General features: G+C 45.8%; 2 protein-coding genes across 2 annotated transcripts in view; one reads left to right on the top strand and one right to left on the bottom strand.

Moving 5' to 3' along the window:
• The window catches only part of FKBP15 (FKBP prolyl isomerase family member 15), a gene marked incomplete at both ends in the record, with an annotated part of 48,674 nt that extends 32,833 nt beyond the window's left edge, over positions 1-15,841 (top strand). Inside the window, 10 exons of the mRNA XM_084236625.1 lie at positions 40-142; positions 4,520-4,691; positions 6,309-6,445; positions 8,013-8,168; positions 8,942-9,094; positions 10,057-10,182; positions 10,675-10,782; positions 11,015-11,709; positions 13,170-13,266; positions 15,764-15,841. Of these exons, the coding sequence (XP_084092751.1) occupies positions 40-142; positions 4,520-4,691; positions 6,309-6,445; positions 8,013-8,168; positions 8,942-9,094; positions 10,057-10,182; positions 10,675-10,782; positions 11,015-11,709; positions 13,170-13,266; positions 15,764-15,841 (1,825 nt within the window). The remainder of the gene's footprint in view (positions 1-39; positions 143-4,519; positions 4,692-6,308; positions 6,446-8,012; positions 8,169-8,941; positions 9,095-10,056; positions 10,183-10,674; positions 10,783-11,014; positions 11,710-13,169; positions 13,267-15,763) is intronic.
• Positions 15,842-19,521: 3,680 nt separating this feature from the next.
• SLC31A2 (solute carrier family 31 member 2) lies at positions 19,522-22,509 on the bottom strand (the record flags this gene model as incomplete). The annotated part of the gene is made up of 3 exons (XM_084239242.1): positions 19,522-19,690; positions 20,460-20,649; positions 22,443-22,509. The coding sequence occupies 3 exons, from the start codon at positions 22,507-22,509 to the stop codon at positions 19,522-19,524; spliced, it is 426 nt and encodes a 141-aa protein (XP_084095368.1).
• Between the last annotated feature and the right edge of the window lie 547 nt (positions 22,510-23,056).

The raw sequence follows: 23,056 nt of genomic DNA, 5'->3' as shown, positions 1-23,056 counted from the left end.
GCTGTGCTTGATCAGTAGTTTCCCCTATTTATCTCACAGATATGTTGAGCAGAGCAACCTTATGATGGAGAAGAGGAACAACTCACTTCAAACAGCCACAGAAAACACACAGGCAAGAGTATTGCATGCTGAGCAAGAGAAGGTAAAGTCTCTGGGGAGAGAAGAGCCCAGGCCAGGATGTATAGAGCTGAGGAGGGCTCGTCAGTGTGTACTCACCAACCTACTTCTTAGCAGACTTTTTGCCATCGTGAGGAAAAGAAACTAGAAATCTTCCAGCAGATTTTGAGACATCTGCCATCCAGGTTTCCATTTTATTGTATGCTTTGCATTGAGTTGACTCCAAAACATTCACAGATCTTAGTAATTTAATTAAAGTAAAAACTACACAACTTACTAGAAACTGAAGTTACTCTGTTGACAGAATCAGCAGAAAACTCCTTCTATGCAATGTATGTATTTAGTGAAAACAATTATTTTTAGTGAAATCTGAGATTGTTTATAGTTTGCTTCTTCATCTATGTTTAGTTCCCTTCTTCATCTATGTCTGCTAAAGCATTTTGAAGTACCTCTGTGTGACTTCAGTCAGTTCAGAACTAGGAATTTTGACCTATAATCCTTGCCTGTAGTCCTCTAAGGAAGACTGAAGTGTCCTGGTTGGAATCGATTAATTCTGAAGCCCACTCCTGTTCTTATTCCGGTGACACCTTTTATCCGGAATGGATTCCTTCTTGTTTGAGCTACTGCCCCTTAGCTAGAAGGAGATCTTGACCCTTTCATTTGAGCTTTGTTCAGAGGTTAAGAAATCATTAATGGGCCTCACCGGTGGTGCAGCGGTTGAGCCCTGGGTTGCGAAGCTGCCCACAGCCTCTGCAGCACCGGTTCGATCCCCAGCTGCTCCCCAGCCGCCGGAGGAGGATCCCACATGGCGTGCAGACCTCTCCTGCCGCCCGCTGCTCCCCTCAGCAGTGTATTTCGGTCCTTCTGCCTGCTCTGCTCCCCGCTCTGGCTCTGGTGAATTCTCTCACACTCCTGCACTTCTGACTGTACCCAGTGCTTATATAAATAAATCTTAAAAAAAAAAAAAGAAATCATTAACATTTTGAGTTTTTCTTGAAAACATGAAAAGCTGACCAGAATATTTATAATATGTGGAGTTTACTCACTTTATCATATTCTGACAATATGATGATGTCTTCCTTGTGTCTTATGCTCTTGTTCTTTGTGTTGTCTTAGCCAGCATATCCAGGGGTATCTGTGAGCCCTTATCCTCTGGCAGCAGTACTCTGTGCTGCACAGCCCTGCCCACCTCTAGCCCTGCCTCTGTCCCCTGCTTCTGTCCTGCTGCTCTTTTCACCATTGCTTGCTGTGACTGCCCCTAATAGCAGCCTGTGACATTGCCCTAGAGTTATCCCACCAGTCCCCTCTAACTGTCCTTCTGTTTCTCCTTTCTTTGTTCTTTAACAGGGTCAACAGATGTATTGTTCAGCATGGCAGTAACTATTCAGGTCTAAAATGACCAAATTTTTAGGTCAAACTCACTTGGGGAGCTTGATTAAAAATGTTTTCTTAAATTCCCCCTCCAGAGATTCTACTTCAGTGTATCTAGCTGAGGGGCCCTAAAACTGAATTTTTAAAAAGCTTCCCTTGATTCTGATATGCCGCCTGGGAGAAGTTCAGCTCTCCTCAGTGGTTTCTTGTTACAATCTCTGGCGGAGGTACCTGGACACCTGTTTTTCAGTAAATTCACCATGTGACTCTCGTAGATCAGTTGCGTCTGTGTGTGTGTTCTGTTTAAACTTCATTGGTATAAATAAGCAGGAGGTCAGTTTGACCTGCAGGTCAGTGCTTGCTCACCGCTGAATTAACTTACTGATCCACTGAAATGTTTCATTTTGTTTAACTCCAGAATAGCTTATATAGTACATTGAACCCTGCAGATGCGCTCTCTTAAATGGCCAAAACAGTAGTAATAACAACAGTTAACAACTGACGTCGGTCAAATACTCATGAGGCCCTAAGCACTGGGCTTTCTTTACCACATCTGTTTGGGGAATCTGCTGAGTGTCACTGTTTTGAAGGGTCAGGTACTGAGTACCGCATACTTCATGTGGTCACCTTTTTTATTTTGAAGATATTTATTTTACTTATTTACAAGAACTGGGGTGTTGGTCAGAGGTGCAGCGGGTAAGAGGATTCACCAGAGACAGAGTGGGAAGCAGAACAGGTGGATCTACTGACATACACTGCTGAGGGGAGCACCCGGCAAGACAGAAGAGGTCTGCTGCAACATGTGGGTCAGCTCCCTGGCCAGAGATTGAACTCATGCCACAGTGGCTTGTGATAGCTTGATAGCCTGAGACTTTAACCCCTGCTCCACCAGGGAGGCCCTGTATACAATTTTTAATTGTTTTATTTCCCTTACCTTTAGGAGATCCAAAGTATTTGATTTTTTTTAAAGATTTATTTATTTATGCATACAAGAACTGGGGTACAGGCCAGAGGTGTGGGGGGTAAAAGGATTCACCAGAGACAGAGGTGGGAACAGAACAGGCAGATTGACTGAAATACACTGCTGAGGGGAGCAGTGGGCAAGTCAGGAGAGGTGTGTTGCTCCACGTGGGTAGCAACCTGGCCGGGGATTGAACTCATGCTGCAGTGGCTGCGGATAGCTTCACAGGTTACGTCTTAACCCCTTGCACCACCAGGGAGTCCCCAAAGTTTTGATTTTAAATGAAAGCTATAAAACTGATGAAGTTTTTGAATAAGTATTGGAACAAGTGATAATAGACAACTGTAAAAATGCATGTAAAGTATCATAGAGATAGTAGCACAGTGTACCTGTCTGTGAAATTAACTCCATAAAGATGTTGCTGTCCAAAAGTCAAAAATGGTCATCAGCAGGGCAACCATTCACTGCCTTTCCTGTCATCTGATTTCTCATTTCTGTTTTGAACATGGTATTTGTCACTTGTTTACCATTCCTTTTTGTTGGCCATCCTTTTAATTATCATCATCACCAACACCGGTAATGCCCAGAATATCACTCTGGGGTTTTCCAAAGATGTCAGTTAGGTTTCATCAGATGTTATTTGGGAATGTTTAACTGCTGTTTGGCTATTACAGGGCACCAAGTACAACATATTGAGCAGTCAAAGAAGTTGAAGTGTTCTCTTCTTTTACTAGCTTTGTTCTTCCAGGAACCCCCAAAGCTGTCCTCATGTGACCCATCTTTACATTACAAGACTAATAATGGTACAGTACTACTAGGGAGAAATTGTAGGCTCAGAAGTTGACTGCTGTTGAAGGCATCCAATCTATACTTTAAAAATATCCCTCTCTTATTAGAAAATACATGTTTATTGTAATAAAGTTAGAAAATGGTAGGAATACCATTTCTCATGCGTCAGCTTGGTAAAAATCCAGAACTTGGCAACCATTGGTGAAGCTGGTAGGACTATAGAATGGTTCATGGAGGGGATTTGATGATGTGCAAAATCAGTCACATTTACTAGCTGAAAAGCATCTGGAAACCTGCAGGCTCACCTGCACACAAATGACATGACGCGTGTCCAGGATTATGCATCGGTGTCATGTTGTGTATTGGGAACAGGCTGGAAACAATCCAAGTGTCCTGCACTATAAGAATAAACTATGGAACGTTCACATGGTAGGATGCCACAGTACTTTAAAACAGGAAGATCTGCATGTACGAAGAGAGAGTATATAAAACTCGCCACCTTTTCTATGTGAAAGGGAGAAGTAAGAATCTCATTGGTGTTTATATAATCACTGTAAAGATGAAAAAGTATCACATGGTCACCCCTGTAGGGCATGGGGAGAGGAGTTAGTAGGGATAGGAATAGGGCCAAGACTTCTCATTGTTTACTTCTTTATATCTTTTAAATTTTTGAACAAAAACATTATCTTTTCCCAAAAAATCATGTGCGAAACAGAAGTATATATAAACTGCAATCAAAAGAAAATGTGTGTGTGTGTGTGTGTGTGTTTATCTCACCCATAGCTCTTTTAGCTAAGTTAGCTATTGCTAGAAATATAGATATCACTCAAACTCTTTTTCCACAAGTGTTTGTTTTGCAAACATGGAATTTATGTATGATTTGAAAATGTTCTTTTAGCAATAGGGTGTGACTGTATCCCATACCACTAAATATTTTTTCACATCACCTTAATAGCTGCACACAGAAGGTTTATCATAATTTCCATAAGCCCATTTTTAGCATTTTATTTTTCTGTTCTTTTGCAACTATGGATTGTACTATCTCGTATATCCTCATAGGACAACTTTGGTCATCTTACATAAATTTCCCTAAGGATGAATTTCTGCAAGGGAATTCCTGATTAAAGACTTTGCACATTTCAAAAGTTTGGTTTAATGCAGGTTGAAAGTGGCCCTAGTTCCCTTCCACCCAGGTCTTAGTGTAGAGTACTTGAGGTTGTGTCTTCCCTTAGAGACAGAACACAGGTGTTTAAAGTGACATCATACTTTGCTGCTATCCAGGCGAAGGTGACGGAAGAGTTAGCAGCAGCCACTGCACAAGTGTCTCATCTGCAGCTGAAAATGACAGCTCACCAGAGGAAAGAAACAGAGCTGCAGGTGCAGCTGACAGAGAGCTTGAAGGAGACAGACCTTGTCAGGGGCCAGCTCGCCAAACTGCAGGCAGAGGTCTCAGGTATGTCACCTGTGAAGGGGGCTGGGAGCTTTGCCATTTAAAGTAAGGAATTAAGGTATTTCCTTTCTCTTAATCCACATGGCCTAATCCTCATAAGGTATACAAAGGACTGAGCCAAAAATTAATGTGGACTAGGATAAACCTATATGATTGTTTGACATAAAGGACAATAAAAGATCTGACTATTCATTTAGAGTTGATGGGTGGCCATAGATTGCTTTATTTGGACTGGTGTTGCTGTCAGTATCTTTGGTACTTATGGTTGGCTTCATAGGCTGGGAGGAGTTCATGTGTTCCTCTAATACATGCCACAGTGGAACTTGAAGCAGATGCTTCCTGTAGTCCTGGCCGCTTTCTTAGAGTCTGGGTTGTAGCTCTGGAGGCTGGCACTCAAGGCCCCTCCTGCTTGACTTATCTCCATACTGTTTCCCAGTTCACCCTGAATGGGTGGTGTGTTGACCAATACCACACAGGCTACTCCCGCTTCAGCACGTCCTGTAGTGCTTCTCTTGCTTTTTATCCACGCTATTCTCTGAGCTTGGCCACGCCCCTCATCACCAGTATTTGCCTCCGGTTTTTCCAAAGTCTGCCTCTTTGAGAAACTTTCCTGGTTTTGTTCTAGAACATTTGATCTTCTTAAAGTCCTTTACCTCTGGCTGCAGTATTATGGCCATATGGCAGTTAGCCACTGACCAGCACCATTTAGAATGCAACCTCTCTAGAATGCAAGCTCCTGAGGGCAAGGATGGTGTCTTGCCATCTTTGTAAAATCCTTTCCTCCAAATCTGTGCTAGGTCAGTGCCTGGCACAAAGGTGGTGCTCAAGACACTGTGACTCAAATAGAAGATTTGTGCAGACCAGCCTATTGATTCATGCGTGTTAGTGCACAGACACAAATGTGCTAGAGCAGCAGCAGAGTTGGGAATAGAAGCAAAGTTCACTTGCCTGTTCGAGCAAAAACACACTGATGTCAACTGATAAAGTGGTAGCTTGAGGACAGATCCCTTGCCTTTCAGAGGAGCATCTGGCTCATGTGAGCAGTGATCTTAGATCTGAAAGTCATATGGGTGTTCCCTTTTCTCCTTTTATGGCGCCCTGTGTGACAATTATCTCAAGAAGAACCAAACATTTTCCAAAAAATTTTCGATTCATGGCACTTGTTTAAAAAAGTTCCCCTTAGCTTTATTTGAGAGAAGGAATGTTGAAAGTAAATGGTGGCAGTGTCCCAGCTGCCAAGAAAGTTGAGAATATCTTACCCCAGCAATGAGAAAGGGCCTGGACCAGTTCTAAATAAAGATCAGTCCACTGTGTTGGGATGGTGAATGAAAGGGATTTGTGGGTGGTGACACATCTCAAAGGTGGTCTCTGACTGCTTGGAACATTTTTTCCCGTTTTGTATGTGTAGATGCTAACACATAATGACTTTCTATGGGAAAAATGCAGGTAGGTGGGGTGACAGTTTATGGCTTGATAAACCTATTGCTGGTCGGTGAGATGTGAAAAAAGTTAGAAGTGCTCTTGTAGCAGGACTGGGAGGTGGCGAGTTGCAGCTTTGCAGGAGCTTCTGGGATGCCATGCAACCCACTGCAGCTAAGTCTGTTTGCCGTTAAATCCCAGAGCTTCAGGAAACCTCTGAGCAAGCACAGTCCAAATTCAAAAGTGAAAAGCAAAGCCGAAAACAGCTGGAACTCAAGGTGACAGCCCTGGAGGAGGAGCTGACTGACCTTCGGACTGAGAAGGAGTCTCTGGAAAAGGTAAGTTCTATAACCAAAGTTACTTGCTGGACCCAAGTTGCCAGGATTAGCTTAATAAACTTTTAAAGATTAAAATAGTGTGTGTTCATTGTAAACAATACAATCAAGACAGAAATTATAAAATAAAATTTATCTTTTCTCCCTCTGTAATTCATTGTTTATATTTGTACTTCTAAACACATGTATAAATATCCTTCCAGATTGTTTTCTGTGTATAAAACACAAATACATATGCTGATGTCATTTCTTACAATATAGTGGGATCATGTTTATTGCTTTTTTTTAAATGTCATGGGCATTGTACTAGTAAGAATGAGATTTTTTTTTTTTAGCTACTGCATACTGTGCTTTTTAGCTACAGTCGGCTGTGAGGCTGCACCATGATTTAAATCCTATCAATGGATACTTACGCTTTTCCTGTTTCATTATTTCAACTTTGCGGCTGTGAACATTTTTGTACTATGTACTAATTTTGCAAATTCATTTAAGCATTTTCATAATTGCTTGAATTGGAATTCAGTATTTACTAATATTGCCAGATTGTCCTCAAAGGAGAACATACTAGCTCACACTTCCAGCATGATGTAAGCCAGCCCATTTCTGCACACTTTTTCCAGTCTGCACGTTCGTCAGTTTTTCTAATCTTTGTAGTTTGAGAGTGAAATAGCCTATCTTGTTTTACTGTGTATTTTTTGTTAGTGGTAAAATTTTTATGTATTCAATATCTACTAGTTTTTATTCTGTGATTTCTCTTTAATATCCTTTGTCTTCTTTCCTATTGTAATATTGGTTTGATTTGGAAACACTAAGGGTATAAATCCTCAGTCAGCTGAAATAGCTTTCTAGTTTGCTGTCTTTTACCTTTATTTCCATCAATAGCATATTTTGTTTTAGAATTTTACTATCGGAGATGTACTAGCCTCACTGAACCAGGTGGAATGTTTCTTTTTGCTATTCTGGAACAGTTTAAATATAAAAAGAGCAAATTATTTCTGAGGTTTCAATAACACTGTATAGTAAAGTCCTTTTGGCCAGTAGCAGCAGCTTCAACCCCAGACCCCTGAGGTGGTTCTTTCAAGAGAAAAGTTTCTTCTATGATTTTACCAGGTTTTTAAAAGCCAATTCCTTCTGATTTTCAGCTCTTTTCAGTTTTTCATCTTTACTGATACCATTAAAGTGACATCATTATAATACACAATCTATAGGAACATGGTCTGTTGCTTCCTTAAAGAGAGGATAATCTGTGGACTTTGCAATTTGAAAGTCTCTCTGTGAGACTGCCAGGTCCCCATCCAAAGAGAGTCGACACATTTCCTACCAGTAAGATGTGAAAGCGTCCTGCTTCCCTCTACCCCCCACCGTTGGGGTGTTCCCTATCGCTCAGTGGCATGGCAGACAAGGTTCTTCATGTCACAGTTTTTCTCACCCAATAGCCAAGAATATAGGGAAAACTTAAACTAAAAATAGTTTACAGAAATGAAGTAAGGACCCTGTGAGGTCAGTACCGCCACCCCTGTTTATACCCCATTAAACAGCTTAAGCTCATGATGGTTCTTCTGTTCCCAAGAACCTTTCAGAACGGAAAAAGAAGTCAGCGCAGGAGCGCTGCCAGGCTGAGGAGGAGATAGATGAGATTCGTAAGTCACATCAGGAGGAACTCGACAAGCTGCGACAGCTCTTGAAAAAGACTCGCGTGACCACAGACCAAGCAGCTGCAGAGCAGGTAATGGGAAAATGCGGCACTTTGGAATAAAGGAAAAGCATGAATGCTCAGAGAGAAAAGCTTCTAGTTTCTCCCTCATCTTTTAGGATGACATTTCTTATAGTTGATGCTCTCACTTTGGAGAAAGCAATCCAGAAATCAAAGAGCCAGAAATCAAATAAAGAACTTCTTTCTCTTTTTAAAGTTTAGTGAAATTTATAAGAAAAACATGGGGGGAAAATCTTTATAAAAAAGTTGCAAACATGGTAAGACCGAAGTCCTCAACCATGGGACACCACCTGTCGGGCACATTGTGTCCTGGAAGGGGTCTGTTTAGATGGTCAGGAAGGGAAGCCAGGGGTAGTTGCTGATACTGCTTGGTCTCTCATCCATTGGACAGCCCCTTTTTCATTGTAACTTCATGAATTCATGTTTGTGTCCATTTAATTAGAGTGAATCGATGTCCTTGATTTGCTCCACCTCTGGGGAATTTTAACAAAAATAAATTTTGGAATTTCTCAAATGGTTAGGGCCCAGACCCTGGAAAGTAGGATGGTGGTAGGACCCTGCCCTCCAAGGACCAGTCACGCCTTTGTCTGGCTACAGTGACTTTGGAAATTCTAACAACCAGGGGCCTCTTCTTACTTCCATTAAAAAATATTTACCTTAAAAATAGTCTTTCAGTGCTTCCTTATCAAGTCTGGGCTGTTAGCTTTTTTCTTTGGCCTTATGAGATAAGCTACCCTAGATGTGCCTGGATCCCCCAGAATCTGATCATTACTTTCTCCTGGCAGCTCTCGCTAGTGCAGGCAGAGCTGCAGACCCAGTGGGAAGCAAAATGTGAGCATCTGCTGGCCTCTGCCAAGGATGAGCACTTGCAACAGTACCAGGAAGTGTGTGCCCAGAGGGATGCCCATCAACAGAAACTGCTCCAGCTTCAGACAAAGGTAGGTGTTTTCCTGGGCCAGAAAGCTGAGGTGGCCCATTTAATCTGAGACCAGCAGATTATTTGAGTCTTGTGAGTCCTTTTGAGCCCTAAAGAAGTTGATAGCTTAAAAATACCACACTCGCCCAACGCCCAATGTTCCAGTTTATCAGCAATCTTTCACATGCTAATTTGGACAACAGATCAGTGACCTAGAACAAGAGAAAGCAGCAGCAGTGTTCTGGAGCACATTTTCCATTATTAATCTTTCATATATTAAGTAAATATTTGCTGAGTGCCAGTATGTTCCAGAAACTATATTAGGGAAAGGGCTTACAAAGAACTCGGCCTTCAACAACCTCACAGTCAAGAAAGGGAGACAGAGATAAGCATTAAATGCTGTGGGGTGCAGAAGAGAAGTACTTCAGATTCCAGGGAATCCTTGAGAGGAGGAGACATTTGAGCAGAGACAAGGAGGACAATCACTTTGGTAACCTGGAGAAGTGGCCTGAACTTCCTGGCTCTGAGGGTGGAATGGGACTCAGGGCATGGAGGGATCATCTGGCATAAAAAACGAGAGAAGGAGGAATGGATGAGGGTCCTGGCATAAAAGTCCTGGAGGTCAGTTTCTTTCCTCAAAGTGTCTAGTTGAAAGTCTTTGACACAGATGGTGAAGACAGCTTGCTAGGTGGCTGCTAATGTCCAGTGTGCGTGTCTGTGATTAAAATTATAACTCCTTCCCTTTCCTTTATATTCATGACCTGATTCGGGACAAGGCAGCTGACCTTGTTAGGAAAGAGGAAGTGATGTGAGTCGAAACAGAGTGAGGTGGAAATAAAAGCCTGGGGTAGGCATGGAGAAGGAGGATGCCACAGACCTCCTTGAGGTGAACTCTTAGTGCTTGGACGGTTCTCCTCTCGGCTTTCCTGATTTTCAACCGGTAGGTCCAGGCTCCCAAGGCCATAGCCACAGTCTGTTTTTCAGTGTTCAGCCCTCCAGGCCCAAGTCACAACCCTGACAGAGCAAAATGAACAGCACATCAAGCTCTTGGAGAAGAAAAAGTCCCAGGGATCTGGGGTTGAAGCTGCTACTACTGACCCCTCAGAGAAGGTGAGCTGTGATGCACAGGGCCCAGCCACAGAGCAGCGGCATTCGCAAAGAATGTGGCCAGATACCATGTTGATAGGTTTTTCCTTAAGTCTACCGGTGCACCACTTCTGTGGCTCAAGTAAAAGTTAACCCTTGGGAGCCTATCACTTTGGTGGCAAACCCAGAGGGTTTGGACATACAGGGAAGGGCCTCTGAATCTCAGGAGTGGATTGGGAGGTCCAACATTCTCCTAGCCCGTGGGGGTGCTCCGTGGTGGTCTGGGTGGGAGGGAGCATCTCCAGGCAGTTTGGGGCACACAGACGACAGCTTGCTTGCCCTTGAGAGCAATTCTGTCAAAGTACTGCTCACAACCAGCTGTGTCTTGCCATAGAGTTCCAACAGGGCTTCAGCTTTGCCTTCCAGATCCCTCTCAGAAATTTATGTGCATTCCTCAATGACTTGATTTTGGCAGCATACATCTTGATGTTTTTCTCCCCTTGTGTTTTTACGCAGGTGAAGAAGATCATGAACCAGGTGTTTCATTCCCTGCGGGGAGAGTTTGAGCTGGAGGAGTCTTATGATGGTAGGACGGTGCTGGGGACCATCATGAATACGATCAAGGTACAGCTGATGATTCCATCGGAATGGGTGTGTTGTTAATTTATTTGAGGCTGTTCATTAGTGATGAGGATGCTAGGGAAGACTTATCTGGGTTGATGTGGGCAGCCTCCTACAAGAGGAGGAAGCAAAGTCGTTTTGAACTGGATGACCAGTTGTATTAAGGACTGAAGGCCTAGGAATGCCTGCTGTCTTCCTGTCAGTGAGTATTTCCTTCTCCTTGGCTTTTAAACAGATGGTGACTCTTCAGCTGTTAAACCAACGTGATCAAGAGAAAGAAGAGGGTAGCAATGAAGAGGAAGAAGAGAAGCAGTCTCCGAGACCCCCCCAGGAGCAGCCAGCCTCTGCCAATTCTGGGCTGTCTCCCGTACCCCCAAATGGGGAGAGGCAGGAGTCACCTGTGGTGCCATCTGAGCAAGAAGTCAAAGAAACTGTGTCATTGCCTCCTCAGACCCTCCCTTCTCCCCAGGTTGATGTACACAGAAGGAAAGAGGAGCCCTCAGAAGCAGAGGTGCTCTCACAGACAAAAGATGACCCACCTGAACTGGCTTGTGTCCTTTTACACAAATTTCCAGGACCCCCAGCTTCAATTCCCCCTCAGCCTCCAGGCCCTGTAACCATTGACTCTGAGTGTGAGGAGACTCTAGCTGCCAGCCCAGTGGCACCTAAGCCCGACAGCCCATTGGGAAATGCCTGTGATGGGGAGCAAGAAAGTGCCACAAGACTCTCCTTGACTTCAGACCCCAACAGGGAGGACCCACAAGCCTTAGGACCAGAAAGTCCAGGAGGAGAGCCTCAGCCTCCAGAGCTCCAGGAAGACAAGGACGCCACTAGCTCTGCTGGTCCTTGCAAGGAGCTGTCGAGCACAGAGGTGGTGTCTACAGCTGCGGGAATAAACCTTGGACCCAGCCACTGTTCTAGGCATTCCAGGTATGCTCCCCTGGGTAGTTGTAGGGACAAGGCATCTATATGTAGAGGTTGTCTGGCTTTTCTAGAGCTGGCATCTCACTCCTCAGAAACTCATTAATTCATTCATTCATTCATTCGTGCATTTATTAAGTAACTCTAGGCTCTGTGGAAGACGAGGCAGAATTGGTTCTTCAGTTTGAGTCTCATGGGAAAGAAACATTTTTAAAAGTATGATAATTTTTTTTTTTTTAAATGTGTTAGCAGAATAAGGAGGTAGTTATTCTGCTTTATACAGAGTAGATAGGGAAGGATTCTGCAGAGGTAACTTTTTAACATTTAACTGAAGGGTGGAACAGAAACTACTATTGCTGAGAGCAAGAGCAGCATATGCAAAGGCCCTGAGGTGGAAGGGAGAACGACACAATCACGGAACTAAAAGAAGGCAGAGTAAGTAGGAGAGTAGTGTTCAACCGAAGTTAGAAAACAACGCGGGGTCAGTCGTTAGGTTTTATGTCCCTGTTAGAAGTTTGGACTTTACAGTGAGAAACTACTAAAGGGATTTAAGCAGAAGAGTATTTTTTCTTTTTAATTTTGCATGGAGGCATAATGTTGGTTTATAATATGTATGTGATTGAGTGGTATAAGATCATACCTCTTCAGACGTATGTTACCTCACCACGCCCACCATCAAGGCATCCATTGGCCTCTACTATGGTCCATTGGGCCCCCTTCATACTTTGCTCTCTACCTTCCCTCTCCCTTCTGGTAGCCTCACTTTTATAGTCAGACTGTTATATATATATATAGTATATATATATATATAGTATAGACTGTTTTTGGTTTGCTTTTGTGTGACCTTTGTTTTCTCTGTGTTCCACATATGAGTGAAACCATCCATTATTTGTCTTTCTGAGCATTTAGGTTGTTTCCATAACTTGGCTATTATGAATAGTGCCGCATTGAACGTATCTCCCTTTGAATTGGTATTTTGCATTCTTTGGGTAACTGGGAGAATTGCTGGATAATGTGGTGTATATACTTTTACTGTTTTAAGATACTTATGTACTATTTTGAATAGGGGCTGGGCCGTCTGTGTTCCCACCAACAGTGTACGAGTTCTCCTTTTTCTCTGCATCCTTCCAACATTTGTTGTTTCTAGACTTTGACATGAACCATTCTCATAGGTGTGATTTTGATTAGTATTTCCCAATAACAAGTGATGAGTATTTTTTTCATGTCTGTTGGCTATCTGTATGTCTTTGGAGCAGTGTCTATTTAGCTCTTAAGCAGGAGGGTTTAAAAGATCACTCTGGCAACAGGTTGTGGAAGAGGACAAGAACATTAGGAGCCAGTGTGGGAAGGGAGGAATTCCTTAGTGGTTACCATAGCTGTTGGATTCTTATCCCCAGAGCCTGTGGGCACTGAGGCCTAGAGCCAAAACAACATTTTCTATGACTTGATTTTCTGGATTTTTCTTTCAGTCTTTCTGGGGATGAAGAGGAGGAGCTGTTTAAAGGGGCAACTCTGAAAGTCCTAAAGCCCAAATCACTGCCTGAGGAGGAAGATGAAGATGAGGTGGTAAGGAATTCCCAGGCACTGCCAAGTCCTCACACCACCTCCTGGGGGCCCTTTGCCGCTGGCTCCCAGAGGAGAACTGGAGTCTGTTGGTGGCCCACTCCCTGGGCTCTGTGTGCGGGGCCCTGTGGGAGCGCGCTTGGGGCTAGGAGGGGGCGGCTCTGCAAGCACAGTGGGGATGGTCAGGTCCCACTTTATTCTTGAAATGAACTATGAGCCCTCTCTGTGCAGGAGCCATTGCCACTTTAAGAGAGTGGGCCGCTTAGTCCTACATTAAATTGCTTAAGCCTCAGGTTTCCACACAGCTGTAGGGTATTTATATTTTAGAATTGTAGACTTTGAAGCTCTCACCTGGTGTGCTTACTCCTGGAGTCAAGGGGTGAGTTAGTGGCAGGGCTAGGACTCAGATTCCCCTGTCCTGAGCACCGCCTGCTTCCTCAGGCTCTCCAGCCTGCTGCCTTATACGGTCATCACCACGTTCCTGGGCAGAACCGGGCCAAGTTCTGAGCACATAGCCTAGCTTTGAACAGCTCAAGCGAAGGCCGTGGCAGGTGGGTCACTGATGGAACCTGGATAAGCACCCCTTTCTTGCATCTGCTGTCCCTGTTGTGCTAAACTAAGGCTTTTCTGGGTTTGCTAGGACATTTTGACTGCTCTGATGGGAATTTCACTGGATGGAGGGCACAGACTAGCTTCAGGCTGTCTCATGCAGGGACAGTGTAGGGGCAGGACAGGACACAGAGCAGGTTTTCCAGGATCCAGCAGACCGGGTAAGGAGTCAGAGCCCTCAGTGGCTTTTTGCAGGCTTTTATTGGGGTTTACCAGGTACACAGCAGGCAGGGGTACTGGCAGACCTCCCAGCCCCCAGCAAGTCTTCACTCTGTCTGGGCTCTCCAGCGTTCTCTCTCTCTCTCGACTTCTGCTGCTGCTGGCATCCCTGTGACACCACCCTTAAAAGTCCAGTCTCTCAGCCCAGGTGTACCCACTTCAGGTGCCCGCCATCAGGCATGCATTCAGGACCACAGGGTTCCCTCATGTATCCTAATGGTGGGATGGCAGAAAAGCCTGATACCTTTTACCTACCCTACAGACAGATAAGAGATGAATGGGGGCAAATTTGTGTATCAACTAGAGTGGGTTTGCCTCTTGCCAAAACCTTAGGGAAATGGATGTGCCAGAGCTGGGATCTGGCTGGCAGGAACCAGAACCCTTCCCTCTTTTCCAATTCCATTAGCCTTTCTTTCCAAGAATTAAATTTTCATTTTAGAATTCCGAATATGAAGTCTATACTAAAAAAAGGATGTAGACAAAAACCAGATATCCCAATGACTGCCCTAAATGTAGTTTGAATTTTTTAATTAGTATTATATTATTCGTATTAATACTAATGCCATCAAGTTCTATTTCTTGGGTACTCTGAAACCTATTTCACAGACATCCTCATTTAATCATCCGCTAATCCAGTGATGTGGGTACTTTTACCCTTTTAGCCTCAGGAAAATAAAACATGCCCAAGGTTATATAGCTGGTCCAAGATAACAGAGCTGGTAAATGTAGAAGCCAGAACAAAACAAGCTGGGACCACATTTTTAAATCCCATAGTTTCAGAGTTTGGAGATCACGGCATTGGTGCCAGGAGAGGCATCATCTGTAGTTGGTGGTGGGGATGGGATTAGCCCCAGGACCTGACCACACCATGTAGCCTTTCCTTTGGCCCTGTTAAGACTGACCCTGGACCAACACTCGCTCGCAGAGCAGAGGGTACTGCAGCAGAGAGTACTCACTGTATGCTTGTCTCCAGCGTCAGTTCCTGCTACCCCAATGGGGCCTAGTCGCTGTGATCCAGAGGAAAAGGCCAGGAGCTCATATCATGGAAAGGGATGGTCTTCTCTGTGGCCCATTCGTGCTCTTATTCCCCTGCCTGGTCAGAGGGAGCGACAGGTGGAGGGCTAGTGAGACCAGGGTCAGGGGCGGCTGGGCTATCTTCCTCTCTTGGGATTCTCTTGTTAATTTGGCCTAACCCCTGCATTTGACCCACTTTCATAAGATGGGTTCAAGTCCAGAGCCACTCAGGCCACGTCGTGTTTTTTCAAATGTGACTGTATTGTTCGCCTCCTCTCACCTTCCTGAAAACTGTCTTCCCCTAGTCCTGCTTTTCTTCTGTTCCTTTCTCCCACTCTGCCTCTCCCGTGACCCTCGCCGTGCAGACAGTGTGTTAACTGCATGAGAACCTGTCAAATCAGTACATGTGCTTCACAAATAAATGACCAAAATAGCCAAACAAAGTCGGTCTATTTGTCTATGTTCAAAGACTGCCAGTCTCTGCTTACCCAGGAAGCTGGGTCTGCGCCTCGGGGTCAGGCCTTGTAGTAAAGGCCTAACCACAACCGCCTTTGTGATCTGGAGCCCAGAACAGACGTTGGCTCACTTCACCTCAGAGGAGGGAAGTCCGTCTGGTGCAGGACTAGTAAGGACTGACTACTCTTTCCTGTTTTGTCAGAGCATGAAGGGACGCCCGCCCCCAGCACCCCTTTTTGGAGATGATGATGATGACGATGACATTGACTGGCTGGGATGAAGACCCAGGAAACTGGTGCAGAGGTTTCTCTACCAACCCTTGCTTAAACATGATTTTGCACAGCAATCACTGGGTCTAGGAAGCCATGGGGTGAGGTGAAGGTGAGCACTGAGGACAGCATTTCAGAGATACTGAGTTAGCCACCTTCTGAGCCCTGGCCTGGCCTGGCAAAGAGGAGCATGAGCCTCTCCAGAATGCCGGGGTTGTCAGCAGCCAACCATGGACTTGCCACAGGCACATTTGGGAGGAAGGGCGGGTAGATTCTCCAGTCGGTCACCTACAAGTCACTTGTCCTCATCCATGCTTTTTCTTCTGTTCACTAACTCTCAGACTCATCTGGGGAGTCCTCTGCCTCCCAGTGTTCACCTGTCCAAACATCAGGACCTGTTAGCTGGGGTGAGGTCTCCATGTAGAACCAAGGGTGGGTACACCACCTAAACCCCAGTGCTGTAGCAGTCCTGGGACATGTAATTTTCTCTGCCTTAAATCTGATACAAAAGGTCAATATTTGAAACTAACAAAATTAAAATAAATGTCTGCAATGAAACTGGACTCAAGCTCATGGGGGGCAAACTGTACTTGCTTCTAAGGGCTGTTTGTGCTTCTCTCTGGGAAGCTAAGGGCAGGAACTGGAACTATTCAGGTCAGTTAATATGTACGAAAGCACTTTGGTACCTAACCCTGGAACTTTCAGGCTAAGTCTCCAGCTCATTCCAGTACCTCAAGGCTGCAGGCCTTGTGGTCATCTGAGGACCTGCTCCTGGCTGGCTTGCTCCTATACCCTAGGAAGCCACGCAGAGAGGGTGGGGGGATCCCCACCTTTCATCATCATCCCTCATGGCCCTGAGGGATTTTCACCACTTCCAGAACACTTTCCAGTTCCTCTGAAGTCGGGGCCAGGACTAAAGAAGAGAACAATAGTGAGACAGTATTTGTGGTTATTTTACTTACTCCAGGATCTTCCAAAGATCATACAACCAGTTTTTAAAAAGCAGAATAATTTTAATAGAAATGTTTCCTGATTTAAATGTGCATAAGCTAGGAACCCAGAGTCCATGTCATCTGACCAGCCGTCGTCCGGCTTGCTGGTGGCTTTGAGCCCATTTCCCATAAGAGGGCAGGGAGGCAGTAATACCATTTATTAAACTTTGTGTTTAACTAATAGACACTTCAGTTCAGCACTTTATGGACCGTTTCATCTCCAGGAACACTTTGCAGAAGACCCGATTATCCCCATCTTACAGAAGAGAAACTGAGGCTTAGAGAAGTCAAGTAACATGTCCAAGGTTACATGGCTAGTAAGCAACAGAACAAGAACCCCAGTCCTGACCATGATACCCCATTCTGGGCAGAAGCCCAGAGGCCACCCTGCCTATTCCTTCGCCTGACTGACCATCATCACTGGGCTGGGGGTTAGGAGGGTAGGGAAGGAACCAGGTTTCCCCAGCTCCGCCCCAGAATCCCTGAACAATGACTGCCCTATTATGGTAAAACACATAGAGCACAGGCCTCTTGGGCTCCACAATCTGTGTTCACAACCTGCTCCACTGGCCACTGTGTGGCTTAGCCAGTTACCCTAACTCTCAGCCACACCCCCTCACCTGAGTTGGTAAGCGCAGACATGGGGCTACTTGTTATCTGGGTGACTATTTCTGTGCCTCAGCCTCTTCACCCTTAAGGCAATGACAGCAACAGTTTCTACCTTGTGAGGATTCAATGAGCTAATATTGTAAAGTGCTTAGAACACTGCCCGGCATGTAGTGAGCACTGTGTAGGTGTTAAAAAGAAATTCTAAGTAGGGAAAATACCATCTTTGTGACTTGACTCTGAAGAATGGTGAAATACCCACTGAGACTCACCATGTAATCAGTCTCTCCAGAGTTTTTTTTTTTTTTTTTTTAAGCCCTCCATGCTCTAAAAGCCTCATGTATTTGCGTGTTTAAAGAGATCAGAGACCGCAGGAAGAGGTTGCCTAACGCCCAGGGAGCTGCCCTCTCAGGGAGGGAGCCGAGGCCGGGCAGGACCTACAAAGGGACATGTGTGACTCAGCAGCCCAGCACTAGACACTGGAAACCTTACATCCCTTATGATACGGAGCAGTTTCCCGTTCCCTGAAGAACTGGAATATGGGGAGAAGGTATTCATCAACCCTATGCTTCCTGTGGCACTTTACTATAGAATTAAAAAGTGGTTTTGACAGACTTGCTTCTGCCCTCAGAAGAGCAGGCCCTGATAACTGAGCCAACAGATGCTGCTATGCCACGTGACGATTCCTTTCTTTAGAGTGGCACCAGTTCAGTATGTTTCGTGAACAGGGTGACCACTGACCAGGCCAGCATTGTGGGGTGTCTGCCTGTGGGCACAGCCTTTCAGGGCTGGGCTTCCCTGAACACAGAACTGTTGTCTTCACAGCTGATGAACAGACTCAGCCCTTAGCCAAATAGCCAGTTTCGTTCATTCCAGTTGTTACAAGGGTGATGCGTGCTGCTGTTGGAGTTAGGACAAACAGAATGGGCACGCACACAACTGGTTAATGTCCCCTAAAAATATATACTTTTCAAATACATTCCTTGTAGTTCCCAGAGCTCAAGGACACCTGTCCTCTACAGCAGAAGGCACCTGTGCATAGCTAATCCACAGCAGCAATTTCCTCCTCCTTGGGCTCTCGTTTCCTTTCCTATAAAGCAGAGGCTCAAATATCTAGAGAGTCCTATCTGGAGAGCTACGAATGTAACACTTTGGTTTGACTGCTATTACGTCTTCAGCCACTCTTCTCCAAGGGTCTCAGCATTTGAAGTGAATGAGTAGTTTTCCCACCAGATCCTTAGTAGGAGCAGTAATCATAAAAAGCAGGCGCTGAGTGTAGAATATTCAGTGCAGTTCTCTGTTCTGAGAGGGTGTTAAGGCCGTGAAGCGCTCCCCACACACCAGAAGGCACAGGCCTCTCCTGCAGACTGTGGAGCCTGATGGGAAGCACTCAGTCTCCAGAGGGACAGTCAGGAGCTGCAAACTGCTCCTCTGTCCTGACTCTCACTTTTCCACCAACAAAGGGAAAGAGGCCCCAGCAGTTGCCGCCATCCCTCATGAGTAAAATGAAATCATTTAGTTAAAAATTTAGTAGTAATGTGCAAAACTGCCAACCAGGAGTTGAATGGGGAAAGTGAAAAATCTTAGTTTGGCAACATGACCCACAGAAGAGGTCATCTTCCTGTGTTCCAAGACAGAAAGGCGATGGAAAAGGAGCCAGCTTGGCCTCTGTCCCACAAAGACCAGAGGTCTGGAAGTCCAGTGGAAGAGGCTCCTCTAAATAAGGCACAAATGAGAGCAGAGGATTCCAGGTTCCATACTCTTCATCACCCAGAATTCATCTGTCTTGAAAATCTTTGGAAATTCTAAATTTTGAATTGCAGATAGTCATCGTAGACTCAGCAACCCTGTCCCCCCATGTTCCGTTCTCTTCATCCTCCCTCTGGTCTCAGCAGCCTTAAGGAGGCTGAGGAGAGGCAGCTGCAGTGGCCTCTGAACTCTAGGGAACAAGCGACAGCTTTGGCTAAAAGTTTCCAGGAGCTGGGAGCGCAGTGACGAACAGCCATCGGACAAGGAGACGGGCTGGAAGTACAACATCTGGAAGAGGAGGATCCAGCCTCTCCAGCCCTCGATGCCTGCACAGCCCTCACCAGCTAATCTGTACCGAGAAATGGGTAGGCTAAGTAGTAACCCACAGCTGAGCCCAGGACCACGCCGAAGAAAATCCAGGTGTTGTAAGTCATAACAGCCAACATAATGAAGTAGCTGATGACCACCTGAGCGACATGGATCAGCGACTGGCCAAAGTGACACAAAAACCACCTGGATAAAAAGGAGAACCAAGTTAATGTTGGTGATGAGCTGGAGGCTGGGAGTTGTTAGGGAGTAGAAAGCTGCAGAGTTATAGGACCAGCTTATTTAAAAGTTACATGCTTAACCAAGGAGAGATTTCAGTTATGCCAGAAACCATCAACAGAGAGAAGGGACTTGGACAAGGCGCCTAGGGTAATCCCTTTTGGCTATGAGTCAAGTTCCTAGCTCTGCCACTTAACTGACTGTGGCCTAGCACAAATGTCTCCCCCTCTCTAAATTCTATTTCCTCATCAGTAAAAACAGGGATAAGAATAGCTTCCTGGCACTGGAGTTTCAATATGAGATACTCGTGTAGGGTGGCTGATGACAGAGCAGGCGGGCTTATTTAGCACAGGTGAGGCTAGAGCTGGGGAGGGCAGCAGGGGACCCCTATCAGAAAGGCAGGGAAGAGGGGAGGGGGCTCCTCCACCAAGGTGCATCATTGCTGACAACAGTCTTAGTTACACAGGGACAGAGCCCAGCCTGGGTCTGGAAGCCCCATGAGTTTGGGGAGAACTAGGTGTTCACCAGACTTCTGATAATCTGAGCCCCCAGGTGGCTGTTCACACAGAAAGACCAGAGTTCAGATTCACCTTACTGCTTACTAAAGTGTATGTACTTGGTAAGGTCCTGGTCCTCAACTTCCTTTCTGTGAAGTGGGGCTAATGCCCTCTGAGCCCAGCCCACCCCTCAGTGTGAATGTGAGTGTTCTGTCTGTTCCACACCTTATGCCTGTTACCTGAGGCGGGTGCCACTGGCTGAGGCTGAGTCTGAGGCCACAAGATCCTGTTGCGACTCATGGATGACCTGGGGGCTGGCAGACGTGGACATGCTCACCAGAGTCTGACGCAGCAGCTTGGCTTTACCGACCTTGATCCCTTCATACAACACAGCCAGGAGCAGGATGACCAACATGGAGAGGGCAATGCCTGTCAAGGAAAGTTGAGCTGCAGAGACCTGGCCTGGCAAGCACTGCTCCTCTCCAGAAGCTTCCTGTGACCTGGCACAGGAGGCAGAGAGCACCTCCACCCATGCCCTCTGAATCCACTCCCAGGGCCCTCTGGCTTTTTCTTCCCCATCCTTGTTAGGTTCAGCTTCACAGTTGCTCCCCTGCCAACCCTTTCTTGGTGGGTGGCTTTGAAATCAGGTAGAGAAGCCACTGGCTGAGGATGAAGGAGACACACACCCCTCACCCCAGCAGGCAACACAAATCTGTCGAGACTTCTTGCTAAGAAGAGTATGTATATAGCAGAGTCCTGTTTATATGCATAAGCACAGAAGTGCCTGGAAGGAAGGCAATGCAGCAAAATAGTTCTAGTCATCTCAGCAAATTAGCACACGGGAGGTATTTACTTCCTTTTCACCTTATTTCCTAAAGTTTCTTCTGTATGTGTTGCTTTTATAACATGGAAAACCCCAGTAAGTTAATTTATAGAAACCATTAAATGCTTGTTAGTGCTGCTGTGGAAAATTAACTGCTGTTTGCTACTTTTATTCTATAAATGGAAGAATAGCAATCGGTTCAGCTATCATATTTTATTGGCCTTGTAGGGAAAACCTCAGTGACTGTCTTAACCAGTAAAGATGAAAGTGGTGCTGTGACTGCCAAAGCAAGGTCTTAAAAATCCCCTGCATTTACACCTTGTTCTCCTGGGACACTCCCTTGCTCTTGGATGCCAGGCTCCTTGTCGTGAGGCGACCCAGGCCTAGGAGACACCACAAGTAGGAGTTCAGCCAACAACTTCCACTGAGGTCCTAGCAACCACCAGCAGCAGCTAGGAGACATGAGTGTAGAGTCAAAATGACTCCAGTTCCAGCCACTGTCTGACTTGACCTGCATGAAAAAATGAGTGAGGACTGCTTAGCTGAGCCCAGTTGGCTCAGAACCTTCATAAAACAAAGGCTGTTGTTTCAGGCCACTAGGTTTACCCTACAGTAAATTACTGGCATGGCACCCACTGTAGGGATGGCCCATTGATGGACATTTGGGCCAATACCAGTCTCATTTTAAGATGCAGTTATTTAAGCTGAAATAACTCAATGCCCAACTCTGCCTCTTCAAGTCAAAGAAAAACTCTTCTCTTTGAAATTAGTTTCTCATTTGAGGTCTCAGCAGCTACTAGAACCCTCAGTGAGGGAAGGGCCAGGAGGCAACAGGTTGCTTTGACCTAGTTCTGACTCTGATGTTTCCTTGCTGTGTGGCCCCGGACTAGTCTCTTCTCTCTGGGCTTCAGTTCCTTCCTCTGTAATAGAGGAAAAAGCTTCATCTGGCCTTTGTGAGGATCAGAGGGATAATGCAGCCCTTTACAAATGGAATTTTTTAAATGCAAAGTTCCTGATCAAAGTTAAACGAGGAGTAGGCCACCTACAATGCTAACAGGGCAAAACCCAGGCTTTCCACTGCCTTGCAGCTTTTTATTTTTTTTAAAGATTTATTTATTTATGCATACAAGAACTGGGGTACAGACCAGAGGTGTGGGAGTGAGAGGATTCACCAGAGACAGAGTGGGGAACAGAACAGGCAGATCAACTGAAGTACACTGCTGAGGGGAACAGCGGGCGAATCAGGAGAGGTCTGCTGCGCCATGTGAGTTGCTCCCTGGCCGGGGATCGAACTTGTGCTGCAGTGGCTGCGGATAGCTTCATAGGTTACGTCTTAACTCCTTGCACCACCAGGGAGGCCCTGCCTTGCAGCTATTAACCTGGGCTTCCCAATTCTTACCTGCAGGACTGTGGACACTCCAGAAATCAAACAGAAGCACCACCTCATCTGAGAAGATGAAATGCATCTAAAAGAGAAGGAGTCTGCATCACAGGGAGCTTAGGGCAGTGGAAGTCACCATCCCTGATGTTCTCCACAGCTTTCTGGAAAGGCTCAGAACAATGTCCCAAGTGGATCAACAGCAGAGCTGTAACTGAGCTGGCCCTGATCTGGGAGAAGGGACACGGGAGGTGTGCCCACCTTCATTGGGCAGGCCAGGCTTAGGATGTCAAGGTGCTCTGGGGTCATGTGGAGATGTCCTCTGTGCCCTCCAAACCCAGTGAGGAAGCATTAGACTGAGGAACTCAACTGCCTTGTTTTACCCATTGGGCTCCAGCCATTCTGCTGCGGCTCCAGGGCAGGCTTCCCCATGGGGAGACCATGTGGAGCAGGCGGGAGTCGGCTCAGCCTGGTGAGACCTGGCAGCCCCAACAGTGTTTATCATGGATGGGCCCGGGGAAGCCGTGTTCAGCTCACTCCACACCTGCTCACTCATTTACCAAACATTTGCTGAGTCCAATTCTGTGCCCAGCATTAAGGACAAAGGTGAATATTGCTGCCCTTGAGCTCAAAGC

This window comes from Talpa europaea, assembly GCF_964194135.1.
Source record: "Talpa europaea genome assembly, chromosome: 7".
NCBI lineage: Eukaryota > Metazoa > Chordata > Mammalia > Eulipotyphla > Talpidae > Talpa > Talpa europaea.
The sequence above is the reverse complement of the archived record's forward strand: the minus strand, read 5'-3'. Positions and strand labels throughout refer to the sequence as shown.